This window comes from Phytophthora ramorum (assembly GCF_020800215.1).
Source record: "Phytophthora ramorum isolate Pr-102 chromosome Unknown Phyram_PR-102_s0006, whole genome shotgun sequence".
In the NCBI taxonomy this organism is placed as follows: Eukaryota; Oomycota; class Peronosporomycetes; order Peronosporales; family Peronosporaceae; genus Phytophthora; species Phytophthora ramorum.
In genome coordinates, this window is record NW_027150652.1 from 2,970,957 (window position 1) to 2,993,328 (window position 22,372).

The window sequence follows — 22,372 nt, forward strand, 5'->3', positions numbered from 1 at the left end:
TAGACTGCACTTATTTCTTACTGCTTATGAGGTCTCTTCAATACAATCTCTGTTTCAGTTCGCTCGTTGAACATGCGTCGCTGGAAATCCATGTCCACCTGCTCACCTTTGCGCTGAGCAAGTCGCTCAGCTTGCTTCACGTGGGTAGCTTGCGCTTTGCACAAGAACACCAGCTTTTGCAGCTCCTGCACGCGCTTCCTCAGACTCTCGTTCCCACCACTAACGACCATCGCCTCGTATTCACCGCGTCGCTGCTCAACTTCGACCTGCAGCTGCAGCAACTTACTCTTCTGCTTTTCCGTCTTTTTCGTGAGATAGTCGCAAACCGCAGTGGAAGATGAACTTGACGCTCGCGTTGCAGCCAAACGACGAGGCTCCTCACCACGTTCATCTCGCAGTATCTGGATAGCAATTTGCACCTGTGTGAGTTCTTGGTGGGCTTGATAGCACTTCCACTGCTCTTCTTCTTCACGTGAAAGCTCCAAGGCTTTTTGCCTCCTCTTCATCTCTTGAAGTGCTTTCTGAGCTTGGACGGCATTCCTTTTGTCCATTTGACGATGAAAGAGCTGCGTCGCTATCGCTAGTTCCCACTTGGACTGCTGGTCATCGATCTCATGGTCGAGATCGAGTTCTTGTTGGTTTAGTGCCTTCAATTCTTGGCTCAGCTTTTGCTTGTCTGCGTGCAGGCGATCACGGTGTAGAGTTAGCAGCTCCCATTCCTGCTCCTTGCGATGCTTCCCCGAGCTATCGCCACCTCCCACGTCATTGCTGCTGCTCTGCGTTGCTGTCCTGGACGAGCTTTTGCTAAGGGTTATTGGCTGTCGTGGTGATGCCTTCAGTGTTGAGCTTCCTGATGCAGCAGCGGCGCGAAGCAGACAGTCACGAACATGTTGATCCTTTTTGTTGAGGATCTCCGAGCGCACTACGCTCTTGTTTAGCGTATCCACTTGCGTCTTGAGAGTCCTAACAGATTCCTGAAGCTCCATGACTTCCTCGACTGTTTGGCTTTGCTGCTGGTACTTGGTCTGAGCCTTTTCCATGATGAAGTCTAGCTCGACCTGCCGCTGCCAGCGTTTGTCCTGAGCATGGACCTTATCGCGATCCATGTAGTCATAGTTTGTGTTGTTCTTTGGTTCTGCCGCTGCCCAACTTGAGAACTTTTCTGGATTGCGAGCACCTTCATCAATGCCGAGGATATTCTGCAGGCGTTTGCCAATCGCTTTGTTCTCTGCAGCAACCTGTTGCACGTACTTCGTTCGGTTGATCCCTGAAGACGCTTTGTGATCAGGCTTCCTAGCTCCGTGCTGAGGTGGGGTCACCTTTTTCTTCTCTTGGGCCTTAGCTTGGACCGATCGACGAGTGCGTCGAGCATCTTTCCACTCTAATCTCTTAGCGAACGATCGATTGTCCTTCGCGACCTGCTTCTCAAACCGCCGACGGTTGATGCCGCTGCTACTTGTTTGAGCTGGTGCTGTTCGTGTTGCACTCCGAGCTTTATCTTGCCGCGCGCTAACTAGCGACGAAGATTTAGCGGGGGCTACTCGATTGTCGACCCTTGAAATGCTGGAGACCTTACTCAGCGCTCGAGGCACTTTTTCCTTCGCCTTGGTTTCGTATGTTGGGATGAACCGGAACGAGGCGATCAAAGTTGGAACTTCAGCTCTCCCATCGTCGAAAAGGCTTCTTGTTGAAGCATTACCGTACCCGAGACGCCTTCCACTGCGAGATCGAAGTTCGAGCACGCGAGTTGTGAACGGAGAAAGGCTCATGAGATCCTGTAAGAGACTTCGCAATGGTACTGTTGCTTGACCGATGTGCTCGTTTGCCCCACTACGAGAGTTATCCGACCTTGATGCGGAGAAAACCGTGAAAAGCACGTCTCCTGGAAGTTGGAGCCACGCAGCTTTGGTTGCAGGAGGCGTAACTCGTGGAAGTAGCTCAAGTTGAAACCCGCCATCCGCGCGTGAACTGTTGTTTTCTTGGTCGGCAGCAAAATCACGTAGCGGATCTTCACTCCACACGGGGTTGGCGGATCCGCGGACGATGCCTGTGGTCGATAGGGTCTCTTTGCATCGAAGCATGGCACTCGCGTGTGTTGCATCACCAGATTCGACAAAAGACACCCGGACAAATGAATTCGGAGCGAGCGCTCTGCTAGTTTGAAGACCAGTAGCTCGTAGAACTTTGCCTTCTAAAAGCCCTTTGACTGGAACCGGCACTGTTGAAGGCAGCGAGGTGTTGGAGGCCAGAGATCTACGATTGCCTGTCGAGTTATTTCGGCTCTTCCCGAACGTCTGCGGCATTTCCGACTCCGCGACGGACTCTTCGTCTTCACTATCGCCACTACCACGATCATCGAACATTTCATTTCCTTCGGGGTCATCTTTCACCTCCAGCTGGTCTTCATTGCGTTGATCCGCCTCCTCTTGTTGATAGCTACTGTCAAAATCGACTTCGTTACCGTCAATCGGTTCATTGTCTTGGTGGGCACCAGGCACGACTCTATCATGTTCACGCTGTTGGTTCTCATCTTGCTCCGTTCCGTCATAATCGTCCTCGTAGTTGCTTCCGGGCGAAGCTGGTGGCTCCATCATTTCCGGCGTTCGATTCTGGTCTCTCGCACTCCTCAGCACGCCGTAGTTTTCAGCCGTCTGAGCCTCTTCTTCGCCTTCCACTAGCAACGGTGTCCCATTCGGCTCCCACCGTTCGTCGCCATCGTCGTACACAACATAATACCCTTGGGAGTCGTCGTACTCCTGGATTGTGCCTTCGAACCATTCCTCCTCGTCCGACCAGTACACTCGAACACGCTTTCCTACTCGCCCCTGGGTCATGCTTCACCTCTAAATTCGCTCGCCTCAGCACTGTCTTACCTCCAAACCTCATGCTCGAAACCACCAACGGGTTATCTAGAGCTTCAATCTAGCTATTCCTGAGCTCCATGAATCGACTAAGAGCACAAGAAAGCAATGAGCCACGACGCCATCCTCGATATTCTTAGCTGGTTCTGGTCCGAGAGCATGCTTCCTTATCGGGTAGCTTGACGTCAGGCGTATGTGGGGACTGACAACAAGCACGTCGCCTCCATTCACTTTCGCTTTCGCCTCCAAGCAAGTCCGCCCCCTCCCACCCACACCCGCTCTTCGGAAGAGCGCCCGAGTCGTCTAGCAAGCGAGCAAGCACTTCACCATGGACTTCTCCAAGAGAATGAAAGACTTGATCCTGCCGCCGTCGCCTCCGACCATCAAGCCGAGTGCCAACTCCGCTGCTGCTGCTACCACCACGGTGCAGTTGGCTCCACCGGCGATGACCGTGCTCGACCTGAACGAGCACAAGGGGGTGCGTCGTGCGCCGATCAAGGAAGACGCAGTCGAGCCTGGTGACCTAGACAGCAGTCAGCACGTCCGCGTGCCGAAGAACAACCAGACCCGAGCCATGATCACCAAGGCGCTCAAATCGCACTACCTCTTCAGCTCGCTTGACCAGGGCGAGATCGACGAGATGATCGACGTCATGGCCATGGTCACCATTCAGGCTGGCGAGGCTGTCATCGCGCAGGGCACGTCGGGCAAGTGCTTCTACGTGCTCGAGAGCGGCAACTGCGACATCGTGATCGATGGCAAGCTCGTGGGTACCTACACGAACGGCGACGCCTTTGGCGAGCTGGCGCTGCTCTACAATTGTCCGCGCGCGGCGACGATCCGCGCCACCACGGGGTGTATCCTCTGGACGGTGGAGCGCACGACGTTCCGTAAGATCATGGCCACGACGGCGTCGGCCACGCAACTTGCTCGCGTCAACTTCCTCAAGAACGTGGAGCTGCTGCAGCGGCTGAGCAACAACCAGCTCCAGAAGGTGGCGGCTGCACTCAAGCTGCAGCGCTTCAACGATGGCGAGTACATCATCCGGCAGGGTGAGGACGGCCACACCTTCTACATCATCGTGGAGGGCACGGTGCGCTGCACCTCGCGCGCCGGGGCCAGCGAGGAAGCGGAGAAGGAGCTCATGAAACTTCAACGCGGCAGCTACTTTGGCGAGATGGCGCTCGTGCTGAACGAGCCGCGACAGGCGAACTGCATTGCGGTGGGGGCCGTGGACTGCTATGTCATGGACCGCGCCGAGTTTACCAAGCTGCTGGGCCCGCTTCGGTCTCTGATCGACCGGCAGATGCGCATCCGCGTCCTGCGTAGCGTGCCGTTGCTATCGTCACTGACGGACGACGAGCTCGACATCCTCGCGCACGCGCTCAATGTCGTGTCGTTCGAGGACAAGAGCACGATCATCAAGGAAGGCGACGCCGCCGACACCTTCTACATGATCTCCGATGGCAAGGTGAGCGTGCGCAAGTCTGGCTTCGAGATCATGCAGCTTCGCTCCGGTGAGTTCTTCGGGGAGCGTGCTCTTCTCGCCAACGAGCCGCGCGCCGCGGACTGCGTGGCAGTTGGTCGTGTTGAATGCCTCACGCTTCAGCGCGCAGCTTTCGAGCAGCTCCTGGGCAAGCTTGACCACATCATGCAGCGTGAAATTCAGCGTCAACAGCTCGTCCAACAGTCGGTTCTCGGTGGCAGAGGCGACGCGCGTGCGGGATCGGCCGCCCCGCCTCCGCCGCCGGCCAAGAAGATCCTGTACAAGGACCTGGAGAAGATCCGCACCATCGGCACAGGCACTTTCGGTCGCGTGATCATCGTGCGCCACCGCCCCACGAACCAGGCGTACGCCCTCAAGTGCATGTCAAAGGCTCTCATTGTCGAGACGCACCAGCAGAAGAACGTCATGTACGAGAAGGGGATCATTTCCGAGTGCGACCACCCGTTCATCCTAAAGTTGCATGAAACTTACCAGGATACCAACCAGCTCTATATGCTTTTCGAGCTCGTGCAGGGCGGTGAGCTGTGGAGCCTGCTCTACGAAAAGGCTTTCAAGGTCGCTAAGGGCGTCTGCGGAGCGTTTGACATCTCGGCTGCTAGGTTCTACACCGCCAACGTCGTCGAGGCACTCCGCTACCTTCAGAAGATGACGGTCGCCTATCGAGACTTGAAGCCCGAGAACCTTGTCATTGACAGTGCCGGCTACCTCAAGATGGTCGACTTCGGCTTTGCCAAGCACGTGCCGTACTACCGCAACGGCGCGCTGTATGAGCGCTCCTTCACGCTTTGTGGCACCCCGGAGTACCTTGCTCCGGAGCTTGTCCTGAACAAGGGTCACGGCAAGGCTGTGGACCACTGGGCGCTTGGCTGCCTGCTGTACGAGCTCATCGCTGGCCGCACTCCGTTCCAGCACAACGACCAGAACAAGATTTTCGAGAAGATCCTCCAGGGCCGAGCGATGCTCAAGTTCCCGCCCAAGTTCGACCCGGATGCCAAGGACCTGGTGATGAAGCTGCTCGAGACCAACCCGGCACTGCGCATCGGGTCGCTGGCTGGTGGCATGCAGGACGTGGTGAACCACCCGTTCTTCACGAATGCCAAGTTCGACTGGGCCGCGATGGTGAAGAAGACGATGAAGTCGCCGTACACACCCGCCATCAAGGATGCGTTCGACGCGGGCAACTTCGACGCGTACCCGGAAGACACCAAGATTCGAGCGTTCACGGGCAGCGACACGTTCGAAGGCTTTTAAGATGCATGCCTGTCCTCGCAACACATTATGAGGAGCTTAGACGATTCATAACCTATTAGGCATAACGCTGTGTAACAAAATATCTAGAGCTCACTTCGCCCTTTGTCGTCTTCGAAGGTCCTGCTGTCGCCGAAGGAAGTCGCGATACCCCTTCGGGTAGATTTTGTCACGATACCCAGTCATCTCGAATGGCGATTTGCATTGTATGTTCTCGATATCCTGCAAGGTTTGGCGTTAGTGAGTATGAACACGAGTTTTGGGAAGTACATGGCACTCGCCGCATCATCTATCTGATCTTCCAACAACGTTGACACTTGGGCCTGGACAGCAGGCAGCGTGAGTGCTCAAGATACATGCCAAGCAAGTTCGGACTCTTCGTCGTACCTGACAAAAAGCGTAGCTGTAGTGTAAAGCGGTATTCCCCTGTGCATCAGCGACTAACAGGTCGTCTTCATTAGCGACGCGATCCAGGAGCGTTTCCATGAAAATGCTATCCTTGAGGCAAGCTGCTAGCATGAGCGGAGTGATCCCCCACTTGTCTCCAGCACCCAGGTCGGCACCAACCTGAAGCAGTAGAATCGCAACCTGCAGATATCGACTTGGTGCTGTCCGCTTTAGCTCCAAAGACTTTGTTTGCTTGAGGTGCTCCTCACGTGAGGAAGCGCGAGTTGACGACAACTGCAGTGCGTCAGAATATCCCACAATCTAGGACCAAAAGGAGTAATACGTGAGCTTTTTCACGCCTCAAAACTATGACAACGCCTCGTACCGCTAAATGGAGTGGCGTTCTCTCTGTTTGGGCCGTTGTGTCCTTCACCGAGAGAGATCCAATCTGTCGAATGTCTTGCGAGCTCTGCTTTGAACGGGCTAATAGCAAATGCCTCACTTGATCAACGTTGCCGTTGAAGCATTCTGTCCACAGATTCTGTTGTCACCATGTGAGCTAAGGACCACACGAGAATAAAGCTGTTAATCTTACCACCAGCATGCGTCGAACACTGTCATTCTTGGCTACATCGCTGGGTTTGTGTCCCTGCTTATCCGGTGAGCTCATCCACAGCCGGGAATCTGCATCCCAGGACTGCAGAAACGACACCATATTGGGATTTCCTCGAGTTGCTGGGCAAAACACAACAATCAGTGATGCTTCCTGTATAGTCGCTCAGCAGCGAACTGCTGTCTCACACCTGCAAAGTGGAGCGCGTTTTGTTGGGTTTCTCCTGTTGCGGTTGGGTCACAGCCAGCGCTCAACAAGAAGCTTACCACACCAAGATGGTCGCCTCGACAAGCCAATAGTAATGGAGTCGCCCCACTTGCGTCTTTGAGGTCCAGGTCAGCCTTTGAATCATCAAGATAGGCAACAAAAGATACTCGATTCTCGGATTCACTCGGCTCTGTCGACTGGAAGTCGTCCTCGTTGTACAGCATTTTACGCTTTCGTGATCTAGCAGCCACGTGAAGCGGAGACCTACCTTTCAGTGATCTTGCATTGATATCGACGGACTTTGGGCTCTCCATGAGGAGCTGCGCAATATTCAGGTGATTGGGGGTTGCTTCGTCAGCGCAATACTACGGATCATTGCCCTTAGTTAGCCACAACATTCCACCACGTGCTTGACTTCTACACGCACATGCAAAGGGGTCCATTGATTGGCATCTCGAGCATTTGGGTCTGCTCCTTCTTCCAGAAGAAGCTCCACAGCGCGGATATTCCCGAACATGGCAGCTCGGTGCAGAGGTAACTGATGTAGACGCCCGGCACTATCGTCAGTTATCCGCTGCAACTTGGCCAGCACGAAAGTACTGACGCCGGGATCACAAGAACCGTCAGATGCATCTGTCCGAGTTGGGAGATGGTAGTTTTGGATGTCGATTGCCTCCAGTTGGCGCAGAATGAGGCTTTCCATGACTCGAGATACGTTGAATGACAGCAACAAGGCAACGTCCGCTTGGTTCAACTTGACGCCCAATTGGAAATGCCACTTGACTTGGTTTAGATTCCCGGTTTCGACTGCATAATGGAGCGCCAGCTTCTTGGAGTTATCTGACAGCAAGAAGAAGAACACGCTCAGTAATTAACCGTATACCCTTTGTAAAGGATGGTATACATCTACCTCTGGAGGACAGTATGCTGGGTCTGGAGCGAAGAGCGCTGCAGAATTCGTAGTCATCTTCGACAGGGATTGGGCGTGTCGTCGTGGCAAGCTGATCAAAATAATGTGTAAATATTTCACTCACCAAGATCAATTATGAAGGTATCAAGCGTACATAGTGAAAGAGGGAACGGCCATTCTCATCCACGCTGCTGCAAATTTTTGCCCAGTCAGTACATTTTTGCTTCGTCATCTCTCGCTGCAGCTCTTTGAGTCGGGGAGGCACCCATCCAGCTCCATTTGCTTGGGTTTCATTCATCCACCTACCAACATGCAACAAGAACAGCTCATAAGTGCAGCTTTGATGGAGATAAAACGATAACACACCTCCTTACGCGTTCAAAAGCTGCTTCTTTCGCATCAAAGCCTGAATTTCCAACTCACACTGCTTGTCTCGGTACGCGCTCACATGTTGAAAAATTACATTCTGCGCCGGCTTGTGCTTGGAAAGTGCTGCGTAATGGTAGAGTGTGCGTCCCGTCGAGTCTACAATCTCCAGCATTTCTTGAGGAGATATCTCCTCCAAATACAACTTTAATTGGTCTGTGTCCTCTGTCAGAACTACGTGGAACAGTTCAATATCGCTTGCCCTAGGCAAACACATTTTCGGTAGAATCTGTACACCACTGGACAAATGTTAGCGCTCTGTACCGGGATATCGTACAGAGAAAACTATGTACCTCTGCTGCTGTGGGTGCGTGTCTTCATTGGAGTCTGGCGGACAATCATAAAGATCCTCAACATCAACCGTAGAAGCCCCGGCTTCCAAAGGTGGCGCCAAGATCTCGCGCGGTTCTACCGGTTGAGCTGTAGGCTTCAGGGCTTCCTTTTCATCTACATCGACGTCGTCAAAATTAAAGTCTTCGTCGTCACTTTTGTTATCACCAGAAGTTTTGTCCGTCACAACATTTTCTTTTCCAGTTTCTCCGTCTTTGGCCAAGCCGCCATTAACACTAGTTCTGCTATCATCAGCGGGTTTGCTCGACATCTTCTTTGGTTCAGCTTGAGAGCGACCACCAGGAGTGGAGAAATGATCTGCTTCATCGTTCTTTCCCTGATTGTCACTATCCACCGGAGCAAGAGGCTTTAAGCTCGAGTCTCGCTGTGCACTCACTGTACGAGGAGACGAAGCAGTAGCAATCGCGTTTCGGGTCTCCAACTCATTCACAGTCTTCTCCGTCTCCGTCGACTTTAGAGAAGATGTTGGTATCGCAACCAACTTCCGAGTAGATAGGTCCTGACCATCACCACTAACTCGTAGGTTACCCAACACCTTCAGAGGTTTCGTAGGCGACGCCAATACGTCACCACCACAAGAACTCGACCCCTTAAGCGGATTGAGATACCCACCGACTTCACCGCCAATTTCACTTTTTCGTGACGAAACTTTCACCTTTGACAATATTGTACCCGATGAGTCACCTACGTCGGTCTTGCTAAGACCCTCCAGCGGCTCCATGCGCTGCTGCTTAGCTGCAAACGCCGTCAACTTGGACATTCTCAAGTTATCGTTGAGAGACCTTTGAAAAGTACCGACCTTTCATTGCAAAGATCCTTCGTCTCGGTTGCAAGCGATCCGAGGCACCTGATGACGAAGAAAGGTGGTGAGAGGAGCCGAATCCAGTCGGAGAGGGCCACGAAAGACTCGGCACTGGACGGTGGAGAAGTCGTGGTGGACCAATTCACACGAGAGTTCGCTGCCCTTCTGCAGCTTACAAGAGAGAAGCACGCCAAGCAATTGACTACCGAGAGCTTTGGCGGTATCCGAGACGATGCCACCAATTCGCGACAAGAAGTGGCGTTCTTTGGCGACATCACACAGAAGTTGGTGCCGCTGGTGGATAAATTGATGCAAGCCACGCCAGACCAGATCAGTACGGCAAAGAAGGTGGAGCTGTTGCTAGTGTTTGGCGACAAGTTCTACCACGTTCAGGAATTCCAAGCTGCCTCCGTGTTTTTCTACGAGAAAGTGCTCGTTCTAGACGAGATGCTGCAGAATTCTACTACGAACAGTAGTCACCACGGAGTTCTGGGACGGATCCTCAGTGCTACGGCCTCAACAACACCGAAGCGCAGTCGATTAGAGGGCCAAGCGTACGTCCGATCGCTATTTGGTGCGGCCATGAGCTGCTTCCACATTCAAAAGCGGTCGGACAGATTCGTAAAGCACCCGGGAAGGCTGGAAAAGATGATGGAGGCGTTGACTTTTCTACGCCTTGGGATGGAGACAACCGTGGCGATGGAGCGTCAATACTCGGGGCAGTTCTCGTGGTTGACTTTGAACGGATCAGTGCTCCTTTACTCGATTGCGAAGCCACTACAGGCTCTGGGGTTTTCCAGAGAGGTCGTTGCGTATCTCAAGTGGAGTTTGTTGGCGATGGAATCGGCGGTGGCTCTGTCGACAACGAAGTACCTCATGTGGCGGCTGCAGCTTGGCTCAGCGATCTGCGACTGTTACGACGACTTGGCCTTGAAAGAAGCGGTGAAAGCTCATCAACACACCAAATCGGCAGTTGCTTGTGCTGCGTATCTCCAGCAAGCAGTCCAACGACTGCGAAAGGAGGAGGAGCTGGATATGCCTCTACCAGGCGACGTACAGCGCACTCTGGCTCAAGCTGAGACTTCATCCGCGATGTTAGTGGCGAGAGCTAACGCGTCCGCAGCGCATCAGCCACTTACGAGAAACATGATTGCAGCAGCATTTCCCGCTGTAAGTGACCAGATGAGAGCTGCGATAGACGCCTTGGAGAGTATATCGCGTGAAGCCAAACAGAAGCGGGGGAGGCAAGGGCCTACCATCTTGGTATCAACAGCATCGCCTCCACCGACACATGAAGCGCTGTCAGAGTTGTTTGCTTTCGTCATGGACATCGCAGCTACTTTGCTCCAGCCCCTAGTCGAAGCTGAAGATCCGTCGGCTTCAAAGCCAGATCTAGCCATTTTCCCATTGTCTTTCCACCTCCTCGCGATTAGGCACTGCTGGGAACTTGCGAAACCCAACGAGCAAATGAGTTTGCTCATTAAGAGTGCTCGTACTCGACTGAAAATCTCGGAGGATATCGTTGCCGCAGATGCATCGGTGGTTAGCTGTTTACTTGTCCTGTACGAGACGCTTCATGAGGTCCAGCAAACCTGGTCAGCGTGGGAAGCTATGTCAGAGGATGAGCGCGTGCAACTGAGTTCCAACCCCCGCCTAAGGTTGACTGTCACAGGGTCCACTATCCCAGCCTCCAAAATCCTAACACGTTTGTCGAAGGCTGTGCAGAACTGCGTACTCCATGGCGATGGAGCTATCCCCCGCACCAACCCAGAACTGATGACGTCGGTGGCTCTGCAAATATGGCGTGAATTCGTGCTTCCCATGCTAAAGGAGTTGGATGCGACTGAGCCTTCTCAATTCTCAAAACCTCTGGTGCGTCTCGCTTGTGAATTGCTGCTGACAGTTCACCTGGCGTTCACTGCTGTTCACTTTGAAGATCTACTGCTTCACGGTCAAGTTTGTTTGCGGTTGGCCACACTTTTCTCGATCCGAAGAAAGACACGCATGGGCAGCCAAATCATTCGACAGTGTCTCGAGAGAATCGATACACGTCGGAGCGAATTAATGAACTTCAGCTCACACTTCAGCTCCGTAGCTGGCCCAGATGCTGGCTTTGGATCGACAGCTTCCCTTTCCAAAGTCTCGTTCACTTGCTCAATAAGCAACCGGAGCGATCCGAACGCGCAGAACGATGTCGCCATGGGAAACATCAATGAGCGTGATCATGTAAGTGTACAAGGCACTGGGTCACAACTTGGTGGGCTGCTTCAGGATTTGTGCTGTATCCAAGTAGACTTACAGCTTCTTCTGTATCGATTGGAGCTTCAAGGAGCGACACTGGTTGACACGCTGCCTCTAACCAGCATCAAAGCGTTAGGAGGTACCCCAGGTGTATCCTCGAGCAGCGTGCTATCTGCCACTGAAATCAACCTCGTTGAAGAATGCCATCACAATGGCTACACACAAGTGCTCCTCAATATCCAGCGCCTTTCTCACCCGCACAAATCTGTGAAGGAGAGACTTGCACTTGCAGATGACAGCCTTCAACTCCTTCAGCTGATAGATCACGAAGAAGAAAAGCTTTGTCGCCAATTGATGGCGATTCCAGAGCAAGATTTGGAGTCAGAGGTTCCGGCACCGCCTATCGTGATCTCTCGGTCAAGCTCAGCTATCACTGTCAAGGTAGTGGAGTACCATCCGTCAATACCATCGTTGCGAAAGAAGCGGGTCTTGTACTACATGATTTTTGCAAAGCCGGCAGGGGCAGGGACTGCTGTTTCAACCAACAGCAATCTTCTAGCAGGAACGGCATCCCCGGTGTATCCTCCACGCTTGCACGTGACGATTTCCGGACTGCTGCCAAACGAGAGCTACGTGTTTGCTGTTGCTGCCTTTGACAGCAAACACGAACTTATCCACTCCATTGGCGAGACTTCAGAACCAGTTGTAGCGCTCAACCCGCTGCCTCTAGCAATGTGCTACGGATATCTCGCCAAGGCCTGCTATGATGTTCAGCTTGCTACACGAGCCAACAAAGCTGCAACTTATCTGTACAACGCTGTAGTTTCGCACGATTGCGATGGACGGCCTTCCTGGATGGCTAATCCATTCTACCGACAAGCGCTGAAGCGTGACGCGGTGGCGCGATTCCCTGTCCCGATACTAAACCTCTGCATTCAAGCACTGCTCATTTTGTGTCATAACGAGCCAGGAGATCTGGAACGGGATGGCAAGCTTGTTACTTCCTCGGACTTGGATGCCCACTCGCTGGCAGGGACGCAGACAAAGGCGCTTGAAGACAGTCGGAAAATTGCAATGGCCATCGAGATCGCGTGCGCAACAGACAACCAGGAAGCCATTCATGTTCTGTGCTTCAAGGGGTACCGCTTCTTGCTGCCCCTGCTACACTTGAAGGGAAGTTGCGATGGTATAACCTTCGCCGCTCTCGTGACATTCTACCAGGTAAGCACTCTTCATGATAGAGAAGGCACAATTTGTTGTTCACACCAATATTGTGTCTGTGCAGGCTCTTCATGTGATCCCCAGCGAGAAATGGGACGTCGAAACACGCAGTATCTGTGCTCGAGTGGGTTATGAGCTCTTTCGAGTCGCGCAAGAAGCGAATAGCGACATCTCTCGAGTTACACTTCCTCTTGTGCTTACAGAAAGACACCACAAAGGAGCAGATCAAGCTCAATCCAACAGTATTATGAGCAACGAAGAGGATGACAGCTTACGTGAGGTTGTAGCCCTGTTCAAACTAGCCAGTAATGTCCAAAGCAGCGCACCATCTCCAGACGCACCAGCTCCTCCAACCCCAGTAGTTGCGGTAGCTTCTTCTCAAGGTGCTGGAGCAAAAGGAGGGGCAGTGGCAGCCTCCAAGGGCAAAAGCCAGAATAATACACCACAGGCTACTCCACGAACTGAAGGTGATGCTGACAAAGGGAAGGGCGAAGGAAAACTACAGTGTCTGGATCAACTTCTTCACGCTGCAGGAAATGATCTCTCAAAGGTCTTTGCCACACTTGAGCAGCACAGTTCTTCCGACCGTCGGGCAATTGAGTTTGCAAGTAAAGTCTGTGGGGCTGTTCTCGGGTCTGGAACAAACGAAGTTGCTCCGTTCGACAAGTTTCTGTCATCTCTCAAAGTGGCAGGGGCGATAAGTCTCCAGTTTCGAGAAACACTTGGTGCACTTGGCGGCGAATCACTTTTACCAGAACCCAGAGAAGCTGCTCAGACGGAAGAAGCAGACCAGGAACACAAAAGTAGCGAGACTCCAGGACTTGAAACCACAAATCTGGATACAGTAGCTGGGGCTGACGACGAGTACTTGTATCGGTGGTGCGGTGAGCTGTTTTTTGTTCAGTCGGTGCTGCTGTATCGAAAGATCACCAAGCTTTGCGATACAATCAACGCAGTAGATACTGCCAAGGGTCCAGATACGGAAGACTGCACGTATGAACTGCTTCATGGTGATAACAACGCTGAAGCTGAAGCTAGCCACACGAAGCAAAACAATGGCTCAAAATTGGCTCCTTCAGAATCAAGTGGTGATCCTCATGAAGGTGAGTCCATGGAGTCTCAAGAACATTCGGCTGGAAGCGACGAGCCACTGCAAGACAACCAACTGGACCAACTATTTGGCGAACTTTTGGAAAAATCAGCAGCATGTTGCAAGCTCTTCCGACTTGCGAATTGCTGGCAGGGACTTCAAGCCGTATCCCAACAGCTTTGGAACGCTATTTGGCTTGCATGGGTGGCTCCGAGTCGGGTTAGTTCGTCGTCAACAAGGCTGAAACACCTCTCTATCTGCATTGACGCGCTGCTTGACATGATGGACATTGCGATGAACGGAACCGGCGACCAAAACACTGTGATGTCCACAGCTGCAACACCCGTATCAGCGTCAAACCCTGCCTCACTCGAGCAATCGATGGCTCTCTCGACTGTCGTGTACGCTGCTTCTAACGCTCTGAACATTGATCAGACTTGGCTGGCGCGGCTGATGGCTTACTCACTGAAAGCGTTTTGTGCCTTCAAGGACTGGACACGCATCGTGCAGAACGGAAGCCGATACCATGTCCTGTGTGGTAGCAGCGTTGAAGGTAGTCAGTTTTCCGATCGCAACTTCCCCATTTTGGTTTATGCTCAACAGCAAATCGTGAGCCATCAAGAAGCACTCTTGAAAACAGCAGAAGAGGAGCGCAATGCTTACATCGTAGTCTTCCAGGAGCAAGAAGCTAAGAAAAAAAAGAAGAAGTCCCGTCTGGTGGTGGAAGAGGTACTGTCCCCAGAGGAAATCTCATTCCGTGCCAACAAGCAAGAAATGGAGCGGCGAATTCAAGAGCTCGTCACCGAGCGCAACGTCGAGCGTGAGAAGCTGTTTGATCTCTCGAAAACTTATGATGGACTCACCAAAGCCAGCAACAAGAGCCACCAGGCGCTCAATACGTGCCACGGCCTCGTAGAAAAGTATCGTCGGCTCTACCAGCGCTCTACCAATAGTGCTGACGGTGGCACCATGCACCAACACCAGGACGAGCTTTCTGGACTTCGACGCCAAATCATCACTTCCTACACTCGTTGTGTGATTTTGTCACGACAAAAGCGGCAGAAGCGAATTGTGTGCCAGGCGCTCCAAGAAGCAGGAGACTTCCATCTAGCTTGTGGAGACCTGAAAGCTGCTACCAAGAGCTGGCTCGAGACACTCGATAACGCCTTCAGCATGCTTCACGTCGGCTCATCGTGGCGAGAAGTGCTCACTCCATCCGCTGACCAATTTCTCGAGAGTACTAGCGGAAACACCAACAAGGACGTTATTGCTGGCGACGAACTGTGGGTTGGCCTGCAGTGCTGCAGTGTGCTGTCGAAGCTGGTCATGCACTCGTCCGAAGTAAACTTGCACGAGGCGGTTGACTACGCGTTGATGGGAGCAGCCGTCTTTACTCGATTCTACGGCTGCTCCGTTCCTCACCCGACCAAATGCTTCATGTTTGGATCGTACCGGATGCTTGGGCAACTTTGGCCAGGAAGAAAGCTGCTGGGTGACCCTGATCGAGCCTTTCCATTCTCTCTTGGGGTCATGCTCGTAATGGTTCCGGAGGTGTTGCTCCAATACGAGCATCAGTACGCAACCACGGCAATGCCTGTCATCACTGGATACGAGTATGTGGCACAAAATTGTCTTGAGGACTCGAACCACGTTGCTAATGCTCGTAGACTCCGAGTGGAAGCTCTTGTTCAATGTGGACGTTTTCACGAAGCATTCCAAGTCGTCATGAATCTGCTACGAGGTGGAGTAACCCCCCGCAGCAGCACCGGTGTACCGGAGTTGGAGACTGTAGTCTTCCACGATGGCAAATCAATATTGGACGAGAGTAACCGAGCTGCCTTGAACTGGTTGGTCGCGTTCGAGGCAGAGCATACTCGAGCAGAACTGAGGAAGCACTACCCCGCTGCGCTCGTTGGACATGTCTTGATAGCGATTTTGCACCTTGCTGTTGCTCTGGCCAGTCACGAAAGCAGATACGATCGAGATACAGCGATGGTTCGTTCTGCAGCTAAGAAGATGGCACAAGCTATGCTGACACTGGTCAAACCTAGCGAAGCCACGATCACACTGGCCCAAACTCCGAGAAATGCTGTGGAAGGAGAGGTCGATGGAGATGCATCACCTCAGCAGATCTTGCACTCAGCCTCGTGGGAGGATCTCCAGCTTCATCGATTGCGTGCCGATATCCACCTACAGTTGAGCTATATTGCGTTCTATGAAGGCGAATGGAGCACTTCCAAGGCGAGCAGTATGGATGCTGTCGGTGAGTACAATGCGATACCTGTCGGGAATGATCCACCACTGTGCTTGGATCTTGACCAACAGCTCAAGTTTTCGCTAGTGCTCTCCCGAGGAACATTTCTGGCGAAATGTAGGTCACAAGTTATCGCTTGTTGTCTTGCCCAGACGCATTATCGAGCAGCACTCGAGGCTGCTGAAGCTGCAATCAAGGAGGCTAAAGCCACTGGAGAAGAGCACCTGAGACAGCATCTTGAGTTGCAGCGATTGCAGGCTTCAGTGTTCCTCGGCGAGCGCGAAATTGCTGAACGCGAACTCTTTACTTTGCGAGAAGATGGTCTCTCAGCACACACGTCGGTGTCGCTCAGCTACGTTCACACACTGCAAACTTTAAGCTCGGTACTTCGATCGAAGGCTCTCTTGTCATCCCAGCCATCTGCGTTAATTGCAGTTTGTGAGCGCTTGAGTGAAGCAGAGCAAGTGCTGGATGTCTCTCTGGAACACGATGGTTGGATAAGCGTGAGTCATAATGAACACTCCTCGGAGCTTGTAAAGAGGCTTAGCCTCTATCGACCGGCAATTCCAGACTTCGTCCAAGTGCATGCTGACCTGGCGCAAGCGCTGCTCGAATGCCCTGTACATCTTGACAGCGAGAGCGTGGTGGCACGCGAAAAAAGAGCACAGCGATCCGTTGACAGCGGCCTCTGTGCTCTTGACCATACGACCAAGCGAATGTCTGCAACCAGAGCACGACTGTTGCTGCTGAAGGGTATACTGCTCTCGAAGGCGTTGTTCGCCACTACGCCACTGTTCGGGCCCAATAATGAGGCGAATCATTTACTTGAAACCGACGAACAGGAGCTGAAGCAGCAGTTTGAAGAATGCGCGGAGAGTTTTGTCGGATGCATCAAGTCGTCGATTGAAGGCGGATACGATCGTCAGTTGGTCCGGCTTGCACTAATTGAGCTGGTTAATCTCTTCGGCCAAAAGTTGATCCGGGGGAGTGAAGATGTCCATGTCCAAGCAGCGTTTCACTATCTGAACTTGGCACTAGAAGTCCAAAAGCACGAGTCCGTGCTCTTCGACACGCTTGAGCTGCAGAATGGCTCAGTCACCTCTGTGGAGAAGCTACCAGCTTCAATTTGTGGTTCGATCAACGCGCAGCCTGAAGCTGCCTCGACCCCTTCAACAGCAAGCAGCAAGCCCCCTGACGTAGCCGCAATCGTGAATTTCTTTGTGCACCTGATTCGTATGCAGCACGCTCTTCCAGTCAGCACCGCCTCCCTTCAGGACATGTGTGCTCTTCTTCATTCGTTCTTGATTCAGAACCACTCAACGTATTCTCGCATGGCCTGCTTGACGGATTTGCCTTCTGTTCCTACCACCGACCCCGAGATCCGCGTCGGCATGGTTTGTGCTCTTTGGGGACAAGACCTTGCTCCAGCAATTGCTCCTGGTGTTGGAGAAACTGCACACAATGGCCGACTTACGTTATACTTCACGCTTGGGACGACTAAAGTGTCCATCGCTGAGGGCTCGTCCGCTGCTAATAACGCCGCTGCAGTTGCCCGAATGGAGAAGTTTGCATCGTCACCCTTACTCAGCAAGCACAGCAATCTGGATCGGCAGTTCATACGGCGCTTGAAAACGGCATTCAGCAAGCTGCGGACTCAAATGGAAGATGAAGATTCGTTTCTGATTGATCGCGGCACATTCCCGAAAACGCTCCAGTCAATCCTTTACGACATGCAGCAACTCTTCCGCGCACCCAATGGAGCTAAGCACCTACCTCATTCGCGTGAAGCCAACCAAGGAGGCACGCTCCAAGAAACCGTCTCAACGGAGGATTTACGTGATGCCTTTGGGAATGCGGTATCAATCGAGTGCACATTGGACACGGTGCGGCGCTTGGAAGATCTGTTTTCCATCAACAAGGGAGTGAACGTCGCCGACAATGACCTCTGCTACTTCTTAAGAGATCTTCTGGATTAGGCAGAGGATAATGTACGCAGGCATCAGAAAATAGCTAACATAAGTTTGAGAGAGCTGCTCAATTGCCGCTGCTATAGCGATAAGTTAGCATTCCGCAACAGGTGTTCTCACCTCGTCCTGCTCATTCATCTGCTTCCATTGGCGGGGTGGTTTTCGTGAGGTAGAACTCGTTGAAGTCGAAGCGGGACGTGAGAAACGACAAACTTTGTGAGCCGCTGTGCATCATGCCACAATGAAATCGTAAGCATGAGTCACATAGTATGGAACGCGAATCACTTCATACCGTGTTGAATTCTGTTTGACGATATCGAGGAGTTCCAGAAATTGACTGCTAAAGTCCTCTGAGATTTCTTCAACCTGCCGTAAAATCTTCGAGTTGGTACCGAAGGCCCCTCGCTCTGCTCGCAGGCCATACTCTTCTTCCTCGGGAATTCCCCATGACCCCTATTAATTAACAATAAAACGCATGGAGGTGATTATCAGTACCCATTACTCAGACTCACCTTCTTCGTGCCGACGACGTACGTCTAACTTTTGGCGCTCAATCAGCACTTGATGGCGCTCCTCCACGTCCTTTTCGTGCATCGCAGTTGTGTACAAATTCTCCTGGGCCTTGCAAAACCTGATAATCGTCGCGAAAATGAGCTTCAGGTGGTTGAGAAGCTCTCTTGACTGCTTCATCATGAAGCCCTAAGAATACAGCATAGCGCACAGACGTATGTCAGTTTCCACCATCCTCAGTAAAGCTGGCGCCTCATCACTCTTACATTCTTCTTGATAGAGACAATATAAGCTGCATGACTTTCGATAAGTCCGTCCAAGTCCTTCGCAGCGTGGAGGTCCTTCACCAGTTTATGCCACGCAGTCTCTAGAACCTATGGAAACAAGTGTGAGTAAACGACTTGGGTTACAAGCTACTTATACCATTCGGTACCTCAAACATCACGTAGTTGAGAAGGTTGGTAATAAAGTGGATCATTTCAGATCGCACGAGTTGGCTCTTGTGCAAAACATGTCGAACCCCAGGAACGCGTCCCTACATTAATTACAAGGTAAAGCAGGCGAAATCAGAAAACACGAATTTAGACATGGGGATGTAAGCATACCTGAACTTCGTGACCAAGATTCATATCTTTTGTCCATGACGCAGACAACGCGTGCTCTACGCGCTTGAGTCGCCACAAAAAGTTAAAGATTTGCTGGTACTGGAGCATTGACGATGCAGGAATGACACTGTTCAATGGGGCTTGCAAGTTGTAGTGCAACATAAAGATGTCCCATCCAGTGTCGGCTATACATTGCAGTGAAACAAGGGATGTCAGTAAGGTCACACTTTTGACAGGAGCTCAGCATGATCAAATTTCGCTTGCCTGAAGATGACTGCAGGAGCCCAACGTCTAGCCGTCCCAAGATGTCCGTCGACTGATGATCAACAGCACCATTAATGTTCGAGAACAATGTCGTAGAAAGCTGGCATAGTAGGTCAAGGTACAAACCTCAAACTTCGCATTTGAAGCATTCAGCGCCGTCTCCAGCACATTAGTAAGCGTATGACGGTGCACTTGTGACCCCCGCTTGGACAACTCAGGTCCCAAAAGATCCATTAGGTACTGAATAAAGTCGCCCTGTACAACATCCACATAAGTTGTGCCCGCAGTAAGCTCAGGTGATAGCAATTAAAATAGTGGCGTCTCACTCATACCTGTCCAAGCAACAAGTACCGCTTCAGTGCTTGGCAATGATCCAAAAGCCGGTATTTCTCCATCAGTGTTCGGATCAGGTACTCATTTGTAGAGTTTGACACATTCTCGATCACTGTTTCAAGATGCTTCAGCTCTGCAAAATTGGCACCATCATCTTGGGTCTCCATTCCGACCACGGATGTCTCTTGTGCGGCATCCATGACCCACTAAGACAGCACGCAGAGGTTAGTCGATGCGTTCCAACGACAAACTGAACTATACTGCACGTACGTCGGCATTTCCACAGCACTGGCGGATGAAGTTGATACTCTTTCCAATAATCAAAATCTTCTTCGCCAGCTCTCTATCTCACAAAATATTCCCAGCGCACATTATGAGTTGATAGGTCATAAGTTGAATAAGTACATACAGATCGCTAAACGTACATTGAGATGAATGTCGGCAGCATCTTCAAGTTCAGTGTATATTTCTTGGCCCAAAACTGATCGTCGCTTACTGTTGGATCAGCCACCACGAAAAACTCACCCTATCGGTGGTCACAGAAAGTTTGGTCAGGCATATTGATATAGCTGCAAGCTCATCAAAGCATACTTACATGCACATCTTCCAACTCTCCTTCAAAGACCCAACGCTTAATCATGCGAAAAATTGGAGCAGCAATCCGTCTTAGCACGTGCTGAACGGACTGTGACACGTCTGGATCACCGTGCAACACATGTGAGTGGACACCAGACGCAAGTGTGCCACCACGAAGTCCTTCGACACTAGGACGAGTACAAAACGCAGTAAATGACGAGATCATACATACTGAACGGACCAAAGCAAGCGTGCTGTACCTGTCGATGAGGCGAGCCATTAATCGCATTTTGTCTAGTGGATCCTGTGTCCACACGATTAGGTTCCGCAAGGTTAAGATGTTAACCGCTCGTTCATCTGGCTGCTTTGTTTCGGCATCTTCGTCAATCTGAGCAGCTAGGACAGCAATCAACCGGAAATAATCTGCAAGCACAGTGCTGAGCACATGACAAAAACTTTGCCCCACCTACAAGCATTAAAATCATAGATAAGTTGCTGGGTCGTCAACCAGGAAGGGCAACACCATGGCAATTCTACCAGGCCAAACGCTAGCTCTTCGCGATGCTGCTTGATGTACTCCGAAATCTTGCGGTAGAGCCACCCCAGGTCGCACAACATGTGAATCAGCTCGCGCATGGCTGTCCAAAGAGACATCACCACACTACCACGTCAGCATTACCTTATTATCAGAAAGAACACAATTCCCACTCACGCGTAGGCACGCCAACGCTCCTCGTGATCTGAAAACGGTCAGTTGCGTCGTCAAAGTACAGGTAACGCGACTCGACGGCTTGCAGTGCATACAGCACGTCTCTCAGTAACACTTCCTCAGGTACGTCGAAGGACGTGCGTCCTCCTGCTCCGCCGCTAGAAGCACCTGTGGGACCTCGAGCAACTGCTGCATGTGTCCGAGGGCTGCTACCTTTTCCTCTGCCAACCTTATGAACCGGAGCGATACCGACTGCAAACTTGAAAGAGTCCTCCAACGAGTCCAATTCTGTTCGCGGTTGCTGTACAGCGAACGAGGCAGGCGCTGGTTCTTGCCCACCAAAAGCCAAGGCCGCTGTTGGCATCGACTGCGACCGATGGTGCGCCGCTAAGTCGCCATTCCTGTCCGAGACAGAGCTCTCCAGACTGCCCGGGACGGAGCCGTGCTCTCTGTAGCTGTCCATGCTCATCGCCGCAAAGTCTGGGTGTCTGTGTACCTCCTCACCATGCAGCAACGGCGGAGCTGTGTCCATCAGCCCATACAGCAGCAACAGCGCCTCCCTGCCAACACACCAACGCATACCATCAATAAAGTAAAAGAAAATGCGTCGCCATCAAATAAAATACTGCGTACGTCTTCTTGTCCAGGTTCTTAAACTGGACAAACCGCGAGTACACTTCGTTCAGGCGCGTGACCGTCTCCTGCGAATTGGCGTAGAGCTGCGGCGAGCCCGTCGCGATCTTGCGCTTGATCTTCTCCAACACAGAGAACTACAACAACAAAAAGTCACTATAAAGGACAGCATAGGTCCCATCATAGCACGCACCGCGTCTGTTTGCGGGGCGTTGGACACCGCGTCGTGCAGGCGGACGACCGTGCGGCGCGTCGTGATGGCCGACGGCGCGCCGTGCACCTTGAACAGAAGCTTGTCCACGAGCACGTTGATGTCCCTGGGGCTGCGGCTACGGCGCGTGCTCATGGACACAGACGCGGCGGACGTGGTTGTGTGGGACCCGAGCGGCGCTGGTGGCGGCCGGCGGAGGCTCTCGTTGCTGCTGCTGCCGGTCGGGAGGCTCGAGCCACGGGTGCGCGAGAAGGCGGTGGCACTGCTACTGCTGCTGGACGGTACGTCGCTGCCCAGGGCGGCGGAGTTGAGTCTGCCGTTGCCCACGGAGCTGCTGTTCGCGCGAGGCGGAGGTCCAAGTCGCTCTGCGCGGCGCTTCAAGCGCGCAGCCTGGCGGTCTGCGTTCATCGGCTTTCACTTTTGGCTCGGCGCAGAATGGATCACTA

At 52.3% G+C, this 22,372-nt stretch overlaps 6 protein-coding genes across 6 annotated transcripts; 3 read left to right on the plus strand and 3 right to left on the minus strand.

The window, feature by feature from the left end:
- Positions 1-17: 17 nt before the first annotated feature.
- On the minus strand, positions 18-2,834 carry KRP23_7796 (uncharacterized protein; the record flags this gene model as incomplete). The annotated part of the gene is made up of 1 exon (XM_067893156.1): positions 18-2,834. One exon carries the CDS (start codon positions 2,832-2,834, stop codon positions 18-20), a length of 2,817 nt encoding a protein of 938 aa, XP_067744966.1.
- A 355-nt stretch (positions 2,835-3,189) lies between these two features.
- On the plus strand, positions 3,190-5,619 carry KRP23_7797 (cGMP-dependent protein kinase egl-4; the record flags this gene model as incomplete). Its single annotated transcript, XM_067893157.1, has 1 exon — positions 3,190-5,619. One exon carries the CDS (start codon positions 3,190-3,192, stop codon positions 5,617-5,619), a length of 2,430 nt encoding a protein of 809 aa, XP_067744967.1.
- A 90-nt stretch (positions 5,620-5,709) lies between these two features.
- Positions 5,710-9,270, minus strand: KRP23_7798 (Ankyrin-1; the record flags this gene model as incomplete). The annotated part of the gene is made up of 11 exons (XM_067893158.1): positions 5,710-5,838; positions 5,898-5,939; positions 6,004-6,324; positions 6,389-6,544; positions 6,599-6,738; positions 6,807-7,188; positions 7,251-7,663; positions 7,734-7,824; positions 7,888-8,035; positions 8,108-8,398; positions 8,453-9,270. 11 exons carry the CDS (start codon positions 9,268-9,270, stop codon positions 5,710-5,712), a joined length of 2,931 nt encoding a protein of 976 aa, XP_067744968.1.
- A 90-nt stretch (positions 9,271-9,360) lies between these two features.
- KRP23_7799 (Cilia- and flagella-associated protein 54) lies at positions 9,361-11,089 on the plus strand (the record flags this gene model as incomplete). The annotated part of the gene is made up of 2 exons (XM_067893159.1): positions 9,361-10,970; positions 11,038-11,089. The coding sequence occupies 2 exons, from the start codon at positions 9,361-9,363 to the stop codon at positions 11,087-11,089; spliced, it is 1,662 nt and encodes a 553-aa protein (XP_067744969.1).
- An 818-nt stretch (positions 11,090-11,907) lies between these two features.
- KRP23_7800 (Cilia- and flagella-associated protein 54) lies at positions 11,908-18,094 on the plus strand (the record flags this gene model as incomplete). Its single annotated transcript, XM_067893160.1, has 2 exons — positions 11,908-12,774; positions 12,839-18,094. 2 exons carry the CDS (start codon positions 11,908-11,910, stop codon positions 18,092-18,094), a joined length of 6,123 nt encoding a protein of 2,040 aa, XP_067744970.1.
- A 121-nt stretch (positions 18,095-18,215) lies between these two features.
- KRP23_7801 (Gamma-tubulin complex component 3) lies at positions 18,216-22,334 on the minus strand (the record flags this gene model as incomplete). The annotated part of the gene is made up of 17 exons (XM_067893161.1): positions 18,216-18,309; positions 18,378-18,538; positions 18,620-18,784; positions 18,862-18,969; positions 19,029-19,130; positions 19,201-19,385; positions 19,465-19,516; positions 19,591-19,719; positions 19,797-20,003; positions 20,068-20,140; positions 20,223-20,323; positions 20,393-20,561; positions 20,634-20,839; positions 20,911-21,011; positions 21,086-21,642; positions 21,716-21,852; positions 21,909-22,334. The coding sequence occupies 17 exons, from the start codon at positions 22,332-22,334 to the stop codon at positions 18,216-18,218; spliced, it is 2,973 nt and encodes a 990-aa protein (XP_067744971.1).
- Between the last annotated feature and the right edge of the window lie 38 nt (positions 22,335-22,372).